Source organism: Mercenaria mercenaria, chromosome 6 (genome assembly GCF_021730395.1).
Source record: "Mercenaria mercenaria strain notata chromosome 6, MADL_Memer_1, whole genome shotgun sequence".
Classification (NCBI taxonomy): Eukaryota; Metazoa; Mollusca; class Bivalvia; order Venerida; family Veneridae; genus Mercenaria; species Mercenaria mercenaria.
The window spans coordinates 86,455,624-86,480,128 of record NC_069366.1 but is presented as its reverse complement, the minus strand read 5'-3'; the positions used below and the strand labels follow the sequence as shown (position 1 = coordinate 86,480,128).

Here is a 24,505-nt window from a genome sequence, read left to right as displayed (position 1 = left end):
TTTGACTAGAACCTTCAACTTCTGGGGGTTTAGGGCTGCTGGAGTGACGACCCATTGTTTTTGGGGTACTCCGTCAAAAGGTCAAGGTCCAGGGGCCTAACATTGAAAACCTTTTTCCGATAATAACTAGGAACCCTTGACTGAATGTTGAAATTATAGGATGATTGGCCATGAAGAGTAGTGCCCCCTATGTTTTTGGGGGTCACTCCATCAAAGGTAAAGGTCACAGGGGCCCTGACTTTAAAAACCCTTTTTCCGTCAAAACTAGGAACCATTGACCCAGAATGTTGAAACTTCATAGGATGATTGGTATGAAGAGTAGATGCCCTATTGTTTTTGGGGGTTTTCCCCATAAAAGGGTCAAGGCCATGGGGCCTGAACAGGGAAAAAACCTTTTCCGATCAATAACTAGAAACCCCTTGCCCCAGAATGTTGAAATTCTAGGATGATTGTGTATGCTAAGTTGATGCCCTATGTTTTGGGGTCACTCCCAAAAAGGGTCAAGGTACGGGGGCTGAACTTGAAAACCATTTCGGTCATAATTGAAAAACCATTTGACCAAAAATTTTTTGAAACTTAATGGATGATTGGTCAGCGAGTGATGCCCCCTAATGATTTTGGGGGTCACTTGTGAAAGGTCAAGGTCCGGGGGCCTGAACATTGAAAACCTTTTCCCCGGTCAGTAGTTGAGAACCCTTGACCCAAAATGTTGAAACTTCATAGGTGATTGGTCATGCAGGTAGATGACCCAATGATTTTGGGTCACTCTTTTAAAAGGGTAAAGGCCCACAGGGGCCTGAACTGGAAAACCTTTCCAATAAATAACTTGAGAACCCTTGACCCAGAATGTTAAAACTTATAGGAGATTGTTCAGAGGTAAATGCCCTATTGTTTTTGGGGTCACTCCATTAAAGGTCAAGGTCACAGGGGCCCCGAACATTGAAAACCCGTTCCAACAATAACGGAACCTTGCCCCAGAATGTTAAAATTCTAGTTGTTTGGAACTGCAGGTAATGCCCCCTTTTTGATTTTGGGTTCGTTTTTAAAGGTAAAGGTCACGGGGCCCTGTTCTGAAAATATTTTTTGGAAATAACTTGGAAACCACGCCCCTACAATGTTGAAACTTAATAGGTGTTTGGGAAAATGAAAAGTGACCCTATTTTTTTGAGGTCACTGATCAAGGTAAAGGTCACAGTGGCTGTTCATGAAAAAATTTTTTTGGGAAATAATTGAGAACCCTTGACTACAATGTTGAAATTAATGGATGATTGGAAATCCCGGTAGGCCCCTATTTATTTTGAGGTCACTTGTCAAGGCAAGGTCACGGAGCCTAAACGTGATTTGAAAACCCCCCTGGGCCCAAAGAGTGTTAAAAATTTAGCGGGATGACTGGGACATCCCAAAGTAGATGACCCCTATTGCCCAACCATCGTGTTCTTCCCCTTCGCCCCTGCCCCCTTTTGATTCTTGCCTTGGGATTTTGCATTGGGGGAGCATACAAAAGCTTTTTTGGGTTTATTTGTTTTAAGAAATAAATGGAAGATTAAATTTAAAGGGGTTTTTTTTTGCTGAAATTTGGTTTTAGTATTTTTTTCAGCTTTTCCCCTACCCAAACTGTATAAAGCAAGGGATAACAGATATTGAAAGGGTGAGAGCTATTTTGCTTTATATTAAGCTAAAAAATTTTTTTCAATATTTTTTTATAAAAAACCAGTCTTAATTTATGAAAATTGGTAAACCATGGCGTTGACATTACTTTTATCAGTGATGCTGTCATACAGTTAATTTATGCCCTTTAGTGTATTTATGTTCATTGTACTATTTTCACTGGGTGAAAAAAGTGTCCCTCTAGCCCTGGTGGAACCGGGGCACTGGTTTTTTATACTATACATTATTTATTTTTGACGGGGTTCAGGCAGGTGTGTGTGTACATGGGGGTTTGAGTCTGGGATAAGGGAGAGAAAGAAGATGGATCAGATTCTGTATCCAGACAGATAGCCCCACATACGCACTGGCCACAGCTACATGTACTTATACTGGTGGTATGTCTCTTTAAGTTTTTTTTTTTTTTTTTTTTTTTTTTTTTTTTTTTTTTTTTTTTTTTTTTTGGCAAATACAGGTTAAGAATGGAAGAACAAGGATAGTAATCGTAGGGGCACGCCCTTGGGCAAAGTTTTTATCAAAAATTTTTAAAAGATCGTACTGCTCGGTTTTTAAACTCTTTTTTAGCTATCGGGGGTGTCGTTTTTCATAAGGGTTTCAATTTTTTTGCTTCAAATGCGTTTTTTTAAGTCCTACTTGTTTTATCATGTGCCCTCCAGCTGGAAATCTCGTTCTGCCTAGTGTCGTTTTGTTGAAAAGTCTGGCGGTTCTTTGGTTTCTTTCCCTTAAAAGCAAAATTACTATTTGCCCGGTCGGGACAAAGAGTAAAAAAAAAAAAACTTAATATATTTTTAAATATTTTTTTTTTTTTTAACATTTTTTTTTTTTAATCTAAAAAATTTTTTATAAAAATTTTTAAATATTTTAACATTAAATTTTTTTTTTTTTTTGCTTTGGTTTTGTTGCAAATGGATCTCTTAAAAGTTTTGTGTGTGGTTTTGAAAAAGGTTTATTAATATTTCCCTTATTTTTTAAAAGTAAACAATTTTTTTGAAAAAAAATTGAAAGGGTTCTTAAAAATTCTTTGCATTGGAATGTCAGTTTCCCAATAACTTTTATTTTATAGGTAGTGATAGAAGAAAATTTTTAGGTAGTTCGAAGGCACACTGTCCCTAAGTGAGGCTGATGTCTGAGGGGTTTTGATGTGTTGTGGTACAACAAATTAAGTGCCATCTAAACAAAAAAATTAATTTTGTAAATTTATGGAAAAGGAATTTGAAATTTATTTGCTTTATTGTTATAAGGTTGAATTGTAGGCCCCGAAAATTTTAAAGCCCCCGAAAATTGCACGAGAGGATATGTATTATTTTTTTACCATTCGTAAATTGTGACAAAGATAGGGTTTGTTTAGTAAAAAGGTGGTGATGGGTATTTGGGGTGTAAGGGTAGTAAAAAATTTATTTGTTTTAAATAGTTTAATTTTTATGTCAAGTGGTTATTGCTTTTCCTTATGTGGATTTTCACAAAGGAGGGCTTTATTTTCCCCCCCATTTAAATCTCTGATGCTTTTTGGTTAAAATTTTTTGGAACCTCAAAAAGGGGCCCCGGTATTTTATTTAGTTACACCTGTTTATTTTTCACATAAAATTTGTTCTTTTGGAAAAAAGGGAGAAATAATGGTTATGGGCGATTCAAAGGGGGTTGTAAAATTGATATTTAATAGATTTGTTTTTTTGGAAAAAATCTCAGTTTTGTATTTTTCTTTTTTTAATTTCGTGTCCCCTACATTTAAATCGTATAAAGCTTTTAAGGGGAGGGAAAAGGCTTTTGGGTTTGGAAAGGGAAAGTTGAGGTTTTCCCGGGAATAACTTTCCCCAATCAAAAAAATTAATTGTTAGCCTTTTTTCCTTCACCCTGTTTTTGTTTTTTCTTATTGTTTTTCGTTTTTTTCATATTTCCTTAGCAAAAAAAAAACTTTTTACTTTTTTCCTTGCATCCGTGTGGTCAGTAATTTTTGTTGAAGACATTTTTAAAAAAAGTTATCAGTGTTATTTCCTGGCGGTTTTTTTTTTCAAAAAAAAAAAAATTTGTGGAATAAGGTTATTGTTGATAGGGGGAAAATTACTTGAAAAATTTGAAAAAATAAAAGTGTGGTGTGTTGGTTAAAGGTTGGATTTTAAAAAGAATTGGGTTTAAAGGGCTGCTTTTTACCTATTTTGTTAACATTGGTGATAACCCTTAAATTGCTACTGTTTTCGCAGGTGTTTGGCCCTAGACTGGAAATGAGGGGAGGGAAAATGTGGGGGGGGAACCTTGTTTTCCATGCCTAAGTTGGAAATTTTTTTTTTTTTCCATCCATTTAGGTTTTGGGGTTTTTCAGCTAACTACCCCGCATTTTATAAAAAAAAATACTGCATTTTGTCATGTTTTATATATCAGGAAAGAAAAACCCGTTACTGTGAAATCATTTTGTTCCACGGACAAAATTTGCAAATTTACGCAAAAGAAAGATGCACAAATTTAGACTGCGCTATTATTTAACCCTTCGTATAATGTTTCCAGACCCATTTCCCAGCGTAATTTTATGTATAAGCCCAGTATTCAAATTCATCAAAAAAATCACAGAGTCGGCAGTTATTAAAGCTTGTCTTTATAGGAAAAGGGATTCGTTTTTACCAAAAAAGGGTAATGAAATCTGATGAAAACCCTTTAATGTATTAATTGGTTAATTGGGTTTTTTTTTAGAACGCTTCATTTTCTTTGCTGTTTTTATTTTGTTTCAAATGTACAGAATTTTCCCTTTTTTCATTTAAAAATTTGAATATGTGTAATATAAATAAATTCATTTTTCGTCCACAAATTTCATGTTTGTCACACTGCGTCATTGAATGTAACAGCGCAGCTTCATAATAATTCTCAGGCCTCGATCTTAACCTACTTTTGCTGTAGCCGCAGGGCTACACTTGTGAAATCAAGAGCCGACCCGGTTTTTGGGAGTCCCCCTTTTGGAAAAGGAAAAAAAATATTACACTTCCCTTAATTTTTTTTCAGCAATTTTCCTTTCGGGCAGGTAAATTAGAAAAAACCCTTTGCCAGAAAAAAATTTTTTTAAATTGCCGAATCATTTTGTTTTAAATTGATGTATTTTTTGTTTAGTTGATTCAACATTAGTTATTTTAAAAGGTGGCAAAAACCTACCCCCACTATCCCTGGCAGGCTAAGCCCTGTAAGGGAAACCATATTACAAAATTTTAAGTAAAGGACAGGGGGAAATTATGGGGGGAAAAATGTAGAAAAAAAATAAAAAACCTATACCCGTATCTAGTTATATGCCCGGCGTGGGGTTCAAATTTGCATACCCTTCTAAAACCTACTTTTTTAGCCAGGGCCTTTAAAATATAGTGTAGCTGTTCAAATTTAACTGCAATAATGGATCAGCCTGGTTAGTCCCCCCCCCCACCCCCCACAAAAAAAAAATGTGTTTCTGGTGGCATGGCCAAAAAAAAGTAGGATCGGTAGGTCGGTATTTGTTGTTGTTTTTTTAGCTCACCTGTCACATAGTGACAAGGTGAGCTTTTGTGATCACCCTTCGTCCGTCGTCCGTTGTCAGTCCGTGCGTCCGTCAACAATTTCGTGTCTGCACGATAGTGGTTTCATTTATGATTTTATTGTAACCAAACTTGCACACAACTTGTATCACCATGAGATCTCGGTTCCTTTCTTGAACTGGCTAGATCCCATTATGGGTTCCAGAGTTATGGCCCCTGAAAGGGCCAAAATTAGCTATTTTGACCTTGTCTGCACAATAGCAGCTTCATTTATGATTTGAATTTAATCAAACTTACACAAAACTTGTGTCACCATAAGATCTTGGTTCCTTTTTTGAACCAGCCAGATCCCATTATGGGCTCCAGAGTTATGGCCCCTGAAAGGGCCAAAATTAGCTATTTTAACCTTGTCTGCACAATAGCAGCTTCATTTATGATTTTATTTTAACCAAACTTGCACACAACTTGTATCACTATAAGATCTTGGTTCCTTTCTTGAACTGGTGAAATTCCATTATGGGTTCCAGAGTTATGGCCCCTGAAAGGGCCAGAATTAGCTATTTTGATCTTGTCTGCGCAATAGCAGCTTCATTTATGATTTGAATTTAATCAAACTTGCACAAAACTTGTGTCACCATAAGATCTCGGTTGCTTTTTTAAACTGGCCAGATCCTTTAATGGGTTCCAGAGTTATGGCCCCTGAAAGGGCCAAAATTAGCTATTTTGACCTTGTCTGCACAATAGCAGCTTCATTTATGATTTGATTTTAACCAAACTTGCACACAACTTGTATCTCCACAAGATCTTGGTTTCTTTCTTGAACTGGCCAGATTCCATCATGGGTTCCAGAGTTATGGCCCCTTAAAGGTCCAAAATTGGCTATTTTGGCTTTTGCAGCCATATAGATACTTCATTTATGGTTTTATTTGATACAAACTTCCAAAATATCTTCAACAACAATAAATCTTGGATTCCATGACAAATCAGATCCAATCGTAGGTTCCAGAGTTATTTTATATCTGATTACCTCCCCTGATTGTAATCAAAATGGATTTATATCAGTAAGTACTTATAGGACTTATTTGAAATTTCATTATTGTCATCAGTTGGACTGAGCCAATCAGGGGAGATAACTATGGACTGATTTTATGTCAAATTACCTCCCTTTATTTCAAATTAAAATGGGTATATCTCCGTAACTAATGAAGATACTGATCTGAAATTTCATTTATGTCAACAGATTTATTTGGCAGATCCTTCTTTTGTTCACTTACAATAATTTTTTTTTTTAATTACTTCCCTTTTACGTTACTATAAATAGCTTATTTTTAGTAACTTTTTTATTATTGGCCGTAGGGAAAAACCGAGACCACTTTTCTGTGGTACAACATGGATGGTACCTCCAATTTTTAGGTGTATTTTGACATATCTGTACCTTGTAAGAATTTTTTTTCTTTTTGGTTAAATTTCTTCTCTTTGTTGTTCCTGTCCTTTGTGGACTTAGATATTTTTTCTGAGGACCAATGATAACAGGTGAGCGATATAGGGCCATCATGGCCCTCTTGTTTTGCATTATGATCAAGTAAATGTAGCCTATTATCACAGTCCGGGGCGACGTGGACACAATAATCATCATCAACCCACCCGTGTTTAAAGCGGAAAAAAAACTATAACAATTCTCGGTAATTATTCTGTTGATAGACAAGTAATTGGCCTTGTTTTCATCATCAATTAAAACCCCCTCAAAGAGCTAAAAGAAGTGTGTCGGTATCATGGCATCTAAAGTGGAGGTCAAAGGGGTTTAGTTGCCCGAGATTGTCATGGCATTACGTCATCTTTTCGCGCCATGTGACACATCACTGTCTGATCGTACGGCCTCGGTTCCTTAAATTGCTTAGAAGAAATCAGAAAAAAGTATCTTCTTTAATTTTTTTTAAAAGTGAATGCGCAATATCCCGTATAAACTGACAGGTAAATGTGTCAAACGATAATAGTAGATATCCTACCTCTGTGACCTATTTGCCCTCAAGGAATTTACATTATTGTTTGAAAAGAATATCTGACATAGTGTCAAGTCTAAAAAGACATGTACAAAGATTCATTTACTTATTAAACTTATTAAAAACCACAGCGACATCATACTGCTTTATTTTAAAACAATCATTGTTTTTATTTACGTTCACGAGGTCCCGTAACCTATTCATCCGCACTTGCAGAAATCTGTTTGCCAAAAATCGTTTTACTCGATGTATTTAAATTGCTGCCGCTTTTTCATTATTTAAGATTTTTTAATTCTGTTTTTTGTACTTTCTTGTCAAAAGTCTGAATTTTATGACCATAGTATGTATTATTTATTTACTTTTAGAAATAAATAAATAATTAAGATCGCGCTGTTTGAAATTTTACAAATAATTGTATGAAACTTCGACCGTTTTTATAGAATTTTGCCTACATTTCTGTCGACATCTTATTAAAATCATTATAGAATTCAAACTGTATTATTTCTAAAGCGGTGCTGAAAATTTGAAGCGATTACATTAAAAAATGAATGCACTACAAGCGTTTTTTTGTGAACGTGTCGATAAACATTTAAGTAACGGCGATACGATAGGTCGCACGTGCTCGTGGAATGGAAAATTACTGGCATGACGTTTTGATATCTTTACGATTCGCGGGTAAATTCCAGTCAATCCAGGTAATTTTTAGGGATGTAATTTCTGAATTTTGTAAAATTACTTTATATATTGCAAATCTGAAGTCATCAATTCATGCATAAATATACGAAAGCTAGTATTTAGGATGTACATTTCAGATTCATGAAGTTCTTTTTGTAATTATTGTGAAAATTAAGGGATTTAAATTTCGGAAAAATGGCTGACCGGTGTTATGTGGACCGAAAATATCATTGTCATTCAAAAGGAAACATCAGATAAATCGGTAAAATTTCACGCTTTTATTATTAACATGTTTTAAAACTTAGTAGCCCGACGGACTACCCAGCTTGGGAAATTCGGTAGTCCGTTTGAAAAACTGGTAGCCTCGGGCTACCGGGCTACCGTCAAGATCGAGGCCTGATTCTGACCTACCATTGTTGTTTTAGAGTAATTGGACAAGTGCCATTCATTATAAAACTTCAAACTCCTTTTATTTTTATCAATCCTTTGATACTCTTTCTCATTTTACCTAACCATAGTGTCAGTTAACAACAATTGTCAGTTAGACTGTCATATTGCTTTTTAACAAGGTCATAAATAGGCCGCTTTTAGTGTCTGGCGGCTCATGATAGTGAAACGTGCGATGCTGGTGATTTCTGAAAATTTCTTTTAAAAAATACTATCTTAAATAGCAAATGCGCTATTTAAAGCCCATGTGAAGTTGTCTTTTTCTCTTTCGTAAAATTTCATGCAAGCCAGTTCAAATGATTTCACAATACATGCTGTCTGCTTTGATACATATCCTCCTGTCTCCTACTTGGCAGATGTCTCTAAACAGATTATCTGACTTATACATATTTTATATATCAGGAAAGCAACCAATTGCATGCTGTATGCCTCGATACATATCCTCCTATCTCCTACATGACAGATGTGTCCAGACAGATTATCTCACTCATACATTCATTCAACAGTTATCATCACCAGAATAAGGTAAGATTATCAGTAAGAATACATTTTGATAACCTGTGATTTGTATAGTTGCTGTGCATTTTCATACCTAGAATAACAAGAACTCAGTGTAGCACACCAGTCCTGCTTCCCCATGACAGCCAGTCAAATACAAGTGGGCATGTTTTTAGCTCACCTGTCACCATACCTGTCACATAGTGACAAGGTGAGCTTTTGAGATCACCCTTCGTCCATCGTCAGTCCGTGCACGCGTGCGTGCATTTGTCTTGTCAACAATTTCTTGTCTGCACGATAGTGGTTTCATTTATGATTTTATTTTAACAAAACTTACACACAACTTGTATCACCATAAGATCTCGATTCCTTTCCTATACTGGCCAGATCCCTTAATGGGTTCCAGAGTTATGGCCCCTAAAAGGGCCAGAATTAGCTATTTTGACCTTGTCTGCACAATAGCAGCTTTATTTAAGATTTGATTTTAACCAATTTTTGCACACAGTTTGTATCACTATTAGATCTCGATTCCTTTTTATACGCCTGAAGGGACGTATTATGTTAACGCCTCGGTGTCTGTCTGTTAGCAATTTCCCTTCCGCTTTATTTAAGATTTGATTTTTACTGACCTTGCACACAACTTGTATCACCAAAAGATCTTGGTTCCAGTCTTGAACTGGCCAGATTCCATTATGGGTTCCAGAGTTATGGCCTCTGAAAGGGCCAGACTTAGCTATTTTGACCTTGTCTACACAATAGCAGCTTCATTTATGGTTTTATTTTAGCCAAACTAGCACACAACGTGTATCACCATAAGATCTTGGTTCCTTTCTTGAACTGGCCAGATGCCATTATGGGTTCCAGAGTGATGGCCCTTGAAAGGACCAGAATTAGCTATTTTGACCTTGTCTGCACAATAGCAGCTTCATTTATGATTTGAATTTAGTCAAACTTGCACAAAACTTGTGTCACCATAAGATCTTGGTTCCTTTCTTGAACTGGCCAGATACCATCATGGGTTCCAGAGTTATGGCCCCTTAAAGGTCCAAAATTTGCTATTTTGGCTTTTGCAGCCACATAGAGACTTCATTTTAAAATGGTTCAATTTGATACAAACTTCCTAAATATCTTCAGCAACAATAAATCCTGGATTCTGTTCCAAAGTTATTTTATATCTGATTACCTCCCCTGATTGTAATCAAAATGAATTTATATCAGTAAGTACTCATAGGACTTATTTGAAATTTCATTATTGTCATAAGTTGGACTTAGACAATCAGGGTAGATAACTATGGACTGATTTTATGTCAAATTACCTGCCTTTATTTCAAATTGAAATGGGTATATCTCTGTAACTTATAAAGATACTGATCTGATATTTCATTTATGTCAACAGATGGACTTGGACAATCAGTGGAGATACATATTGACTGAATTTATGACAAATTACCTCCCTTTATTTTAATCTAAATGAATACACCTTAGCAGCTTCTAATGAGATTGGTATGAAACGTTATTTATGTCTTCCATGGTAAGAAATAGTCATATTAGATAACTATCGAAATGGATACTTTACTAATATATTGTAGTATAAGCTTTTACTCTTCATCTTCTACATGCATATACCAATGCATGATTACCACCCCTGATTTTAATAAAAATGGATTTATCTTGGTAAATATTTATAGAACTCATTTGAAATTTCATTATTGGCTTTAGTTGGACTGAGGCAATCAGGGTAGATAGCTGTGGACTGATTTTTCAAATTACCTCCCTTTGTTTCAAATTGAAAAATTAAAATGGGTGTATCTCAGTAACCAATTAAGATGCTGATTTGAAATGTCATTTGTGCCATCAGATGAACTCAGACAATCGGGGTAGATAACTTTTGACTGAATTTATGACAAATTACCCCCCTTTATTTTATGTAAACGAATATATCTCAGCAGCGTCTAATGAGATTGGTTTTAAATGTTATTTAAGTCTTCCAGGGTAAGGAATAGTGTTATTAGTACAAAAATGCAGCATTTGAGCCTAGGACCCTCAAACCTGGTATGGAAATTGGCCCTGACTAGGTCAAAAGGGACTGTTACAAGAAAATATTTATCCTGATGATATTTATTGTGTATGCCTATGTGCTCCATGTCAAAACTTGATCATATTTTTAGCAATGGTACTCAGGTGAGCGATGCAGGGCCATCATGGCCCTCTTGTTTGTATGTTGTGACCTTGACCTTTGACCAAATGTCCTCTAAAACAACAAGGCCATTTGCTGACTACAGGCAACTATGGACAAAGCCTTCTTTACTTATTCATCTAAAATTGTTGTCAGTCTCATTGTCACTGTAACTCTGACCTTTGACCTGCTGACCTTAAAAAGTAATGGGATCAGTTGTTGTCCACAGGCAATCAACCTATGAAGTCTGATCATTGTAAGGCCAAGCACTCTCTAGTTAATGAGCAGAAACCAACTGACCAACAGACAGACTGACTGATCAACAGACATGATCAAAACAACATACCTCTGTTCTGGGAGAGAGATTTGGGACATATTTGCAGTATGTGGTAAAACTAAAGGTCATAACTGACAAATACCTTTATATGATGGATTTAATTTTCTTTTATTAGCGTATCTGTAATAATGGCAGTCAGTTCAATAAGCTTTATTTTACAACATTTATACATGTGTGAACAGTATTGACCTGTTTTGAACATTCAGCTAACAATGTCCACCTAAAAAAGGTGTTTTTGAGTAACTTGTTTTTAGTCAGGTATTGGCCTCATGAACAGAAATAAGACAACATACTGAAGATCAGAAAGGTTTGTACATAATAAACTGATTCATTTTGAGGGTTCAGCAGGTGTATCAAGCTGATGCTGGTACCTGCTTATGCATTTGGCATTTGGTAGCATCCACTCAGCATGATTATATTACTGGATTTCAGATATTAAAAGATGGGAAATATTTTGTTATTGTAATACCAGTACTTAGATAAAATGAGGGAGATGAATGAGGCCTGATCATAATTAAATTAAGATTTTGTCAGTTTTCTTTTGTATTGCAATGCTTTATCTCTAATTTTAAAGCACACATGCTGAAGCTAAGGAGCAATCATAAATTGATTTTGATTTATCTATAATATTGATCCAGGGGTAGATGTCCAGTATTTGACATTCCTCTATTACAAAATTACTGTTTGAATATTAATCCCCTGCCACAAGTGGTTGGTGGTTATAGGAATGGTCTCCATCCGTTCTTCAGTTTTCTATCCTTCCATAATATTTTGTGACCGCTCTGTATCTCCTAAACCCCTTGAAGGATTTTCATGAAACTTGGGTCAAATGATCACCTCATCAAGATGATGTGCAGAACTCATGAGTCAGCCATGTTGGGTCAAGGTCATAACTCAAGGTCAAAGGTTTGAGCCTTCCATTTCGTGTCTGCTCTGTATCTCCTAAACCCCTTGAAGGATAATCATGAAACTTGGGTCAAATGATCACCTCATCAAGTTGATGTGCAGAACTCAGGAGTCAGCCATGTCAGGTCAAGGTCACAACTCAAGGTCAAAGGTTTGAGCCTTCCATTTCTTGTCCGCTCCGTATCTCCTAAACCCCTTGAAGGATATTCATGAAATTTTGGTCAAATGAGCACCTCATCAAGACAATGTGCAGAACCCATGAATCAGTCATGTCATCTGAAGGTCAAGGTCACAACTCAAGGTCAAAGGTTTGAGCCTTCCGTGTTATGTCCGCTCTGTATCTTTTAAACCCCTGGAACCACTGCTTTACCCTTGCATGATCGTAAGAGGCGACTAATAGGGTCTTAACACTTGGTTTTGCAGTAACTCTGTGATTCCAGCAGTTATGCAGATTTTGATACCTTACCTCATGTTTTTATTTTGATGTAAATGAGATGTGGAACCAAAATCTGTAGTCCTGTTTGGCGCCATATAACCTATACTGTGTTGGTGCGCCATAAAACGCAAATAAATAAATAAACCCCTTGAAGGATAATCATGAAACTGGGATCAGATGATGACCTCAAGACAATGTGCAGCACCCATGAGTCAGCCATATCGGCTGAAAGACAAGGTCACAACTCAAAGTCAAAGGTTTGAGCCTTCCGTTTCGTGTCTGCTCTATATATCATAAACCCTTGAAAGATAATTAAGAAATTTGGATCAAATGATCACCTCATCAAAACAATTTGCAAAACCCACGAGTCAGTCATGGTGGCTCAAGTTCAAGGTCACAGATCAGGGTTTGAGCCACTTTACATAACAGCGGCGGGGAACATAGCTGTCTTTCGGACTGCCTTGTTGAAATAATATCTTCAAGCTTAGATATAGAGGATAATTGTTGGTTTCGGTGTAATATCACGTTATAATTTCACCGAGTGGGCACCAAAAGTGATATTTTCACGAGTGGCGCAGCCACGAGTGAAAATAACAACTTTTGGTGTTCACGAGTGAAATTACCGTGATATTACATCGATACCAACAATTTTTCTGTTTATTTTATGTCTAAAACTCTACTTTTGTTGTGTTTATTTCAATAAAATGTCGAAATTTGCGGGAAATTTTATCAGGAAGCATCGCAAAGATGACGTCATTTTAACGACGTCATCGTCATATTGTTTCCGGCTTTCAGTACGCTCGGTAAACTTTTTGACGTTAATCCGGGTATCAGATTTGATAATTTTCACTGAGTGGCCAGTGAGTTTATCAGGATATAATTCACCGTTATATTTCGATAAACCACCGAAAAACATAAAATAATAGGTTTTTTTCTGTTCTTGTAGGTTGCATATACTTTTGATGCTGGCCCAAATGCTTGTCTTTACCTTTTGGAAGAAGATGTTGAAATGGTTACAGCTGTCATAAAACATTTTTTCCCCCCAGCAGATAGCAGTGAACAGTTTGTGACTGGTATACCAGTTGTTACCGAGACAATTGATAAGGTATATTTAAACAATTTGCGACTGGTATACCATTTGGTTGAGGAACTATCTATTCTGTACATTGAAACAATTTGTAACTGGTAAACGAGTTGGTAATGAGACTATTAATGAGGTACATTTAAACAGTTTGTGACTGATAAACTAGTAGGTAATGAGAAATAAATATTTAACTTATGACTGGCTTACCAGTTAATACAGAGACTATTAATAAGGTACAGATGTATATATGAATAATTTTAGGTGTATATTTCACTGTTTGACTTGTTAAGAATCACAAGTAATAAGTATCATTATGTTTAATTCTTTTTAGCAATGCTCAGGTGAGTTATTGGGATCGCTCGATGTCCGGTGTCCGTCTGTTGTCTGTCAACATTCAGCTTGTGAATGCTGTAGAGGCTGTATTTTTCAGTTGATCTTCATGAAATTTAGTTAGAATGATTGCCTTCATGAAATCTAGGTCGAGGCTGAATATGGGTCATCTGGGGTCAAAAACTAGGTCACTAGGTCAAATCAAAGAAAAACCTTATGTATGTGATAGAGGCTGTATTTTTTAATTGATCTTCATGAAATTTGGTCAGAATGATTGCCTTGATGAAATCTAGGTTGAATTTGAATATTAGTTATCTGGGATCAAAAATTAGGTCACTAGGTCAAATCAACGAAAAACCTTGTGTATGCAATAGGGGCTGTATTTTTCAGTTGATCTTCCTGAAATTGGGCAGGCTGATTGCCTTGATGGAGTCTAGACTGAGTTTGAATATGGATCATCTTGGGTCAGAAAGTAGGTCACTAGGTCATATCAAAGAACAGCATTGTGAAACTGAAAGAGGCTGTATTTTCAATTGATCTTCATGAAATTTGGTCAGAATGATTGGCTTGATAAAATTTAGGTGGGGTTTAATATTGGTCATCTGAGGTAAAAAGTAGGTCACTAGGTCAAATCAGGGCAAACTTTGTGTATGTGATAGAAGCTGTATTTTTCAATTGATCCTCATAAAATTTAGTCAGAATGATTGCCTTGATGAAATCTAGGTTTAGGTTGAATATGGGTCATCTTGGATTAAAAAGTAGATCACTAGGTCAAATGAAAAAATCTTTTGTATGCTATAGAGGCTGTATTTTTCAATTGATTCACAATTCATGAAATGTGAGAATGATTGCCGTGATGAAATCTACGGCAAGCTCGAATATGGGTCATCTGGAGTCAAAAAGTAGGTCACTAGGTCATATCAAAGAAAATACCTGTTTAAACTCAAAAGACCACATTTTGGTCCAATCTTAATGAAAATTGGCCAGAATATTTGTTTCCATGATATCACTAGGTCAAACATGTTTACACTGTTATGGTGTGTTTCTCAGGTGAGCAACCTAGGGACATCTTGGCCCTCTCGTCTATTATAAAGTTTTGCTGCACTTATTTTAAGCATATAATTTTCTGTTAAAATGCACTGACATTGTTAGTAATTTGTGTTCACATGTAAATCCAGAAGTGAATGTCTGCTACTTGATGTTTTCTAAGTAAATCCACTATAAAGCAAAACTTTTACCAAGATCATTTGTGTGTCAGGTGTTCACCTTTGCTCCGATGGTCATATCTGTTTTATTTAGATATGGATACTAAATGGCCAATAAAAGAAGTCTGAAGTCAAGTATGTGACTTTATGATAAGATTGAAAAGTGAACAAAACCAACAAAAAGTTCAATTTTACTGAGAAAAATTTAGGTTTTGTTTGCATAAGTATCACAGGAAATGATTTTGATTATCAAACGATGAAAACTGATGAAAATAAGCTTGATTAGCACGAGAGTTTGATAAGAAATCCAAAAGTATGACTGTTAATTGAAAGACTTTACAATAATGCGATTTTATCATTTTGTTACATTTTTATTTCAGGACTTTATTTCTTCAGTGGCTCTGCCAGTACAACAGGGTGCAATAAAATATATGATTCACACTGTACCAGGACCTGGTCCACAACTCTGTACAGACGGGAACGACTGTTTGCTTAATGAAGAAGGTTTCCCAAAACATTTGGTCTCAGAGAAGAGGAAAATTGACTGTGTATCATGAGGTCCAGTATTGTTTTATCTGGTGCTATCAGCCTCTGGTTATACAGCGAAAGTGTGTAACAAGTAAGGTTAAAACAGTATATAAACACTGCATGGAATATTTTTGCAGGTGTTACGTTTGAAAACACAGCAAATGTGTCAGTGGAAAGTGATACTATCAGTAAAGGTCTTTAAAGTGAATTGGTCTCTCATCAATAGCGGTTTCTAGCACAGTGTTCACTGTAGTGCAGGTTTATGACAGAATATAATTATTCTATTTACTAGTTTTAATATATGATAATTTATTTACATACTGCCAAAAATAGAAGCGCTATAATACTTTTTATAGATGTAGTTTTGTTTTGTTTTATTAGCTCATCTGTCACAAAGTGACAAGGTGAGCTTTTGTGATCGTGCAGCGTCCGTCGTCCGTCCGTGCATGCGTGCGTAAACTTTTGCTTGTGACCACTCTAGAGGTCACATTTTTCAAGGGGTCTTTATGAAAATTGGTCAGAATGTTCACCTTGATGATATCTAGGTCAAGTTCGAAACTGGGTCACGTGCGGTCAAAAACTAGGTCAGTAGGTCTAAAAATACAAAAAACCTTGTGACCTCTCTAGAGGCCATATATTTCACAAGATCTTCATGAAAATTGGTCAGAATGTTCACCTTGATGATGTCTAGGTCAAGATCGAAACTGGGTCACGTGCCATCAAAAACTAGGTCAGTAGGTCAAATAATAGAAAAACTTTGTGACCTCTCTAAAGGCCATATTTTTTCATGGGATCTGTATGAAAATTGGTCTGAATGTTCATCTTGATGATATCTAGGTCAGGTTCGAAACTGAGTCACGTGCGGTCAAAAACTAGGCCAGTAGGTCTAAAAATAGAAAAACCTTGTGACCTCTCTAGAGGCCATACTTGTGAATGGGTCTTCATAAAAATTGGTCAGAATGTTCATCTTGATGATATCTAGGTTAAGTTCGAAAGTGGGTCACGTGCCATCAAAAAATAGGTCAGTAGGTCAAATAATGAAAAAACCTTGTGACCTCTCTAGAGGCCATATTTTTCATGGGATCTGTATGAAAGTTGGTCTGAATGTTTATCTTGATGATATATAGGTCAAGTTTGAAACTGGGTCAACTGCGATCAAAAACTAGGTCAGTAGGTCTTAAAATAGAAAAACCTTGTGACCTCTCTGGAGGCCATACCCTTGAATGGATCTTCATGGAAATTGCTCAGAATGTTCATCTTGTTGATATCTAGGTCAATTTGAAACTGGGTCACGTGCCATCAAAAACTAGGTCAGTAGGTCAAATAATAAAAAAACCTTGTGACCTCTCTAGAGGCCATACTTTTCATGGGATCTGTATGAAAGTTGGTCTGAATGTTCATCTTGATGATATCTAGGTCAGGTTTGAAACTGGGTCAACTTCGGTCAAAAACTAGGTCAGTTGGTCTAAAATTAGAAAAAAAAATTGACCTCTCTAGAGACCATATTTTTCAATGGATCTTCATGAAAATTGGTCTGAATGTTCATCTTGATGATATCTAGATTAGTTACGAAACTGGGTCACGTGCGGTCAAAAACATGGCCAGTAGGTATAAAAATAGAAAAACCTTGTGACCTCTCTAGAGGCCATATTTTTCATGAGATCTTCATGAAAATTAGTGAAAATGTTCACCTTGATGATATCTAGGTCAAGTTCAAAACAGGGTCACGTACCTTCGAAAACTAGGTCAATAGGTCAAATAATAGAAAAACGTTGTGTGTCTTTGCATATCTTAGCAGTGTTTAGGATGACCCTTACACGGTCATGCTCTACGTCCAAATTATGGTTTTAAGGTATTGGACCCCAAATAGTAATGTTTAAAAAATGGCATTTGCTTGGTATATTCTTAAAGTTGACCATGTTTCGCACTGTGTTGCAAATTTTAAAGAACTTTCACCGTGCCGTTTTTTGTAAATTTTGTATAATTTATGGTATTTCCTCAAGCTCAAGTAGAGACAAATTTCAATGTGATGGCCACTATCTAAAACGTTTGCAGAGAATTCATTACAGCATTAATTTTGATAAAATAAACCTCAAACTATTGTTAAACAATTATAAAACAAAATAAAACTGTAAGTATCATTTTTTTCTAGGGTGCCTCAAGTAAATAGATTTAATGAGACATAATTCTAATTCCAACATTGAAAAATTAAGGTCGAATCCTGTGGGTCTGTTTTGAATTTTGCTCACTTCATTCAAAAATAACCTTGGGGCAGAAGTTAAACTTATTTGCATTTCCTCCACAATAATTTATGTAATCTAAAGAATGAAGGCAAAATAGAGACCTTTTACCACATGTAACTCAGTATTTTTAAAGATGTCTAACTCTACCCCTCCTGATTCAGAGGAAAATTCGCTTTGAAAAGCAAGAAATCGCTTATAAAATGAAAAATTTCCACTTTTGCACAATACATCCATAATAAGACTTGAAAGAAGTAAAAACTTACAAGAAAAAAAGGAAAATATGGAGAGAAAAAAATTGGTCCAAATGGGACTTGAACCTACGCCTCCTTGAAAATTGCAGTCAAAGTAGGTTTATGGTAGGAATTGAATCTTTTCAAAAAGGAGGTACTCTATTATGGGTCCAATACCTTAAACCGCATCATTGAGGGGCAAGTGGTTTAAAGTCACGTAGGCTCCTGCTTTAATAATTGTGGTGCACGTTATTTAGCAAGTGATTAAATGATATGTACATATACATATGAAACACATTAAGAAGCTTTCGTAGATATACAACGTTTATGTTGCATTGAATTAGGCTTCATGAAAACACATCTTTAAGCAGGTCATATCCTTCCCGCAGCCTTAAGGTACTAAAACGTATTAGCGTTTGATGGCCTTTTCACACTACCGTAGAAACAACATTTATTACACGAAACTTATTTTGAAAATATTTCTGAAATGTCTAGGTCTGCAGCTCTCAGATACGGTTATATCTTACATCTGAGGCATATACTGGCACTCTCATACATCAAAAATGACATTTTGAGCGATTTGATGAAGTTCCAAAATTATCAATGTACCCTTGGTCCGTTACGGACCCCTGTGGGATTTCTGTTTATTTAGAGCTCAAATATTTTTTTCATAGATTAAAAGCTGACATGCTGTACTAAAGCCCAGGTAATTTCAGTCGTAATAAAGTGCTGAAAATTGGCTCCCCAATAGCAAAAAAAAAAAAAAAAGAAGTCCACGCGCATACATTTAGACGGGGTGACCCCTGCGCGTGACCCCTGACTATCTACGAATCAAATTGCGGCTTTCGTTTTCAAGTTTAGCATTTCTACTTTCATTTTATTTACATGTACTTCCGGAAATAGCTGAAGGTCGAGTGAGGTCATTTTCTGTGTTGTCAAAAACATACATATGCCTGGCGAGATTGCATAAATATGTGCTGGCCGTCCTAAGGATATTAGATGATATCTGGGGCCATCATCAGTAAGTAACCTAGTGTTGGGTCTTCATAAAATTTTACAAATAACTGTAGGGCTGTAGTGCACTCTCATTTTCGCCATGATTACTACATACACCAGACTTTTTGCCTTTTAATCATTTTACATTCCATGAATTCCCACATATATATAAAGTAATCCTATACATGATCTTCATGACATTTAACACAAATATGAATAAGTATAGGACGGTGGTGCATGCGTATCTTCATCAGGATCTCTACATTAACTGCAGTGTTATTTCCCTTTAATTGTTTTCATAAACATAAAGTCCAGCCCATTGGTGGAAATACAAATATAGGTCGATACAGTGCAGAGCATAGGAACCAACAAACCCTTGCACGTCCTTTTGGGAAAAAAAACAACAACAATAAACTTGTGTATATAAATATATATACCGGTATATCTGTCAAAATATGTAACCCCCATTATAAAATAGGGTTATTATAACAGTAGCTCGATCTGGGATGCTGTATTTGTTTGTGTAGATTTTTGCAAGATCGGAACTCATGAGTCGCATGTGATCCGTCCTTGCAAAATGCACGAGAGACAAATTTATGCAAAATCCCAGATCTGTAGCTATAACTGTTATAATGACTCTTGTTATGTATCTCTACCTATTTTTATGCCCTTCTTTGAAGAAGGAGGGGTATATTGTTTTGCAGATGTCTTTCGGTCGGTCTGTATGTAGACCAATCCATTTCCGGATGATAACTCAAGAACGCTTGGGCCCATGAAAGTTGATAGGAAAGTTAGTCATCACCTGCAGATCACCCCTATTGATTTTGAGATCTGTATGTCAAAGGTCAAGGTCACAGTGATCCTGAACAGTTAAACGGTTTCCGGATGATAACTCAAGAACGCTTGGATCATGAAAGTTGATAGGGAGGTTGTTCATCACCAGCAGATGACCCTTATTGATTTTGAGGCCAGTAGGTCAAAGGTCAAGGTCACAGTGACCAGGAACAGTAAAACGGTTTCTGGGCGATAACTCAAGAATGATTGGGCCTAGGATCAGGAAAATTGAAAGGGAGATTGATCATGATCAGCAGATGACCCCTATTGATTAGCAGATGACCCCTATTGATTTTGAGGTCATTTGGTCAAAGTTCAAGGTCAGATTGGCCAGGAACAGTTAAACGGTTTCTGGACGATAACTTGAGAACGCTTGGGCCAAGGGTCAGGAAAGATGGTAGAGAGGAGGTTCATCATGACCAGCAGATGACCCCTATTGATATTAAGGTCAGTAGGTCAAAGGTCAAGGTTACAGTGACCCGGAACATTTAAACCGTTTCCAGACAATAACTTGAGAGCGCTTGGGCCTAGGATCATGAAACTTGATAGGGAGGTTGGTCATGACCTGTAGATGACATCTGTAGATTTTGAGGTCTGTAGACGTAAGGCCAAGATCACAATGACCCCGGAACAGTTAAACCCTTTCCGGACGATACCTTTAAAACGCCTGGGCCTAGGATCAAGAAACTTAATAGGGAGGTTGATCATGACCAGCAGTTGAACCCTGTTGATTTTGAATGGGAATAGGTCAAAGGCCAATGTCACATTGAATCAAAACAGTAGAACTTTTGTGTACATTGAGCAAATAATTTCTGTTCATTGTGCATTTACTGAATGCATCAAGGGAGGCATTTCGTGTTTGACGAGCTACAGTCCATAAAATAAACAAACGTGTTTGTAAATATGGACGGATCCAAACGGAAGGGGAAGAAGCATTTTATAGAAATGTTTCGATGGCAAAATACAATACATACCCATAGCCCCGACCAACTTATAAACCGGGCCAGTCTATTTTATAAGTGCAACAACACGGTTGACCCATTTAAACGAGCTGTATTGTGTTTGTTGTTTTGTTATTGAACGAAATCTTCAATGTTTATCGATATTAAAATGAAACTAAGAGAAGTTTTTATGTGCGCTATTTATAGAACTTTGTCAGGCCATGCAGATTAATGAAAGTAGTCCGGCAGCATACAATACGGAATGTACACTTCGGAATTTAAAAGATACTATACTATCCCATCCGCTTAGCTCAATAGGGAGAGCGCAGATCAACGGATCTCGGGGTCGTGAGTTCAAGCTCTGGGCGAGGCATATATTCTTGACGATTTCAAAAAATACATTGTGTCTGAAATCATTCGTTCTCCACCTCTGATTCTTGTGGGGCCGTTGGCAGTTACAGCTTTGTACTGTACAGAATCCAGGAAAACTGGTTAGGTTAACTGCTCGCCGTTATATAACTGAAATACAGTTGAAAACCAAAGAAAAGGTACTAAACGGATTTTTGTCTTTTCATATTTAATTGTGAAATACAAGCCGACTTTTTTTACAGAATTTATATAGGTATATAATAAAACTTATTCGGCGGTGGATATAGATTAACTGAATGTGTTTATCACTTGACGCTTTAGGAGGTGTGATTATGTTACCAAAATCTGTATAATATGCATTCATTCGCCGTCCGACCGCATGCTAAGTTAGGCGGTGGCAAGCGCACGCCGCGTCATGCGTAATTACAATAGTAGCTCTGAATTCCACATGTTCCACGTGGAGCTTGCAGTCGTCACGTTTTATCTGTCTTGTTATAATATCTTTGGTTCTTTCTGACGAATTGGATCAATCAGTTTTTTTGTTGCTAACATTCTTATACAAAAATAAAACGGGATGTTCTGAAAAAAAATATTTTGTTCAGGAAAGCTGCAAAAACGAGCGTCGTTCAAATTATAATTTGTGATTTATTGAAGATGATTATTTATATGATCTAAAGATGAATGAATTGATAATAGATATTGACGAAGATTAATTGAACCATGCCAGCTGAAATAAGGCAACCCAAAAATAAAAACTTTTTCGCTCGTCGCTATGTGGCAAATAATGCCATCTGCGAGATCAAACCATTTAACGGCTAAATGAGTTTACTTCTGATTAGTATCGTTGTTATGATTTATTACAATTGCATAATCATTTAATATTGTACCAAATGTCAAAATTTAGAGGACATAAAAATAAAAACCAAGCTGTGGAGTTAATGGAAAAGGCGTTAAGTTTTTTTTACTTTTTTTTTTATTTTTCTTCAAAATGCGAGTATCTAGAGTGAGGCGATTACTGAAGATGATGATGATGATGATGATAATGAAGTACAGATCTAAATTTTCGAATGCGGAAAATTTTGAATTGTAAATAACTGGGTATTGAAACTCATCAGAATACACTGCAATAAAGACAGATGTTAATAATTACCTCACAAACGTAACGTGTACGCATCATACTGAAATGCAAAATAAAAATAAATAAATCTCGTAGTATTATTTTACCTTTTCGTACCGCGTGAACGTTTTGACATCATGATCTTACATATTACGTCGTGATGATGCACGCAACCTTACTTGAACAAAACTGGTATAATTGTGGATTATATCCTTGAGAAGGCAAGAACTAAAATATTTTATTTTACATTAAGATTAAACTATCTTTCATTTATGCACACCAGACCTTCCATTTTCAGTTATGGTTTTGCGATATGACAATGTTCACATATGTATGAAAAAAGTAACATCTGCTTTGTTGGTTTTATTTATTTATAAATAATTTAAAATTATTTTGATCTTATTTATTGTTTAAACCTGTGCATAATAAAATTTAGCAATTATTAATTGTTTATTTTGTAGCAAAAAAATCTGATGAAAGATTATGGTCATTTGTTTTGTGTCTTTAATTCAACAGTCAGTTAAAAAATAACCAGTGCACATCTGCATTAAATTAACTTTATTGTATAGCTAATTCAGTTTACTTACAAAGAGCGAAAATTCCATACCTATTAACACATAGATGATGTCATATGTCACTAATTAACAACAATACCCAAGGTAAAAAAACTATAAAATCAATGTTATATTGCATAATATTTCTAGATATTCAGAGGTAGATTGGCTTATCGGAATCCTAGGTGATTGAAAGATAAATATCACCAGAGAAGGAGTGGAGATAAGACGTTAGGACAGAATGGGCTAAGACCAAACATGACGTCTTTTCAGAGGGCATGGAATAATTCAGAAAAAATGACCCCTTAACATGGTTACACATATAAGATCATTCCATAATCTAAAAGAAACCCATACTAACAATCTGTATTTGATGAAAATATTTCAAAGTACTGCAACCATTGATATCAACAATAACAATAGCGATTGTTGCCAACATTTCTAACGACATTACATACCAACATTATTTAAAGTTCGTAAATATCGACATCATACACCAAATACTTTAAATCAGCCAAGCTACGTCTTGTTTTTAGCTCCTCTGAGCACAAAGTGCTTATGTTGAGGTATTGTGATCTCTCTGTGTCCAGCGTCCGTCAAGTCGTCCGTCCGTCGTCAACATTTGTGTTTAAACGACATCTCCTCCAAAACCAATGAATGGAATTTGATGAAACTTGGCCGTGATGTTCCTTTGGTGGTCCTCTACCAAAGTTGTTCAAACGATTCCGCTTGGTTGCACATATGGGCTGCCAGAGCTAAAAATAGAAAAAAAACTTCAAAGGACTTCTCCTCCTAAACCGATGGTCCGATTTTGAAGTAATTTCACACACATGGTCCTTATGTCACCCTCTACCAAGATTTTTCAAATTATATCGATTCGTCAAAAACATGGCCGTTAGGGGCATGGTCACTTTTCCCTATATGTATATAGTGGAAACTTTAAAAATCTTCTTGTGTGAAACTGCTGGCCCGATTTAAGAATAATTTTACATAAATGGTCCTTGTGTGACCCTCTACCAAGATTGTTCAAATTATTTTGATTCATCAAAAACATGGCCGCCAGGCGTGGTCACTATTCCCTATGTATATAGTGGCAACTTTAAAAATCTTCTTGAGTGAAACTGCTGGCCCGATTTTAGAATAATTTTACAAAATTGGTCCTTGTGTGACCCTCTACCAAGATTTTTCAAATTATTTTGATTTGTCAAAAAACATGGACGCTAGAGGGCGTGGTCTCTTTTCCCTATATGTACATGTATGTATACATGACCTTCTTGTTTCTTCTTCATTGTGTCTGAAATCATTAGTCATCCACCTCTGATTCATATGGGGAAGTTGGCAGTTACTTACGGAGAACAAGTTTGTACTGGTACAGAGTCCAGGAACACTGGTTAGGTTAACTACATGACTGAAATACTGTTGAAAAACGGCGTTAAACCCCAAACAAAC

The 24,505-nt window shown here is 36.1% G+C and overlaps 2 protein-coding genes across 2 annotated transcripts in view; both read left to right on the top strand.

The window, feature by feature from the left end:
* Nucleotides 1-24,106, top strand: part of LOC123548301 (E3 ubiquitin-protein ligase ariadne-1-like) — a 366,173-nt gene extending 342,067 nt beyond the window's left edge. The window contains exon 8 of the transcript XR_008371494.1: nucleotides 23,647-24,106. The gene's annotated coding sequence lies outside the window, so the exon portion shown is untranslated. The remainder of the gene's footprint in view (nucleotides 1-23,646) is intronic.
* Nucleotides 8,647-16,127, top strand: LOC123548306 (diphosphomevalonate decarboxylase-like). The gene is made up of 3 exons (XM_053546555.1): nucleotides 8,647-8,797; nucleotides 13,572-13,730; nucleotides 15,625-16,127. Exons 1-3 carry the CDS (start codon nucleotides 8,729-8,731, stop codon nucleotides 15,799-15,801), a joined length of 405 nt encoding a protein of 134 aa, XP_053402530.1. The 5' UTR covers nucleotides 8,647-8,728; the 3' UTR covers nucleotides 15,802-16,127.
* Nucleotides 24,107-24,505: the final 399 nt, after the last annotated feature.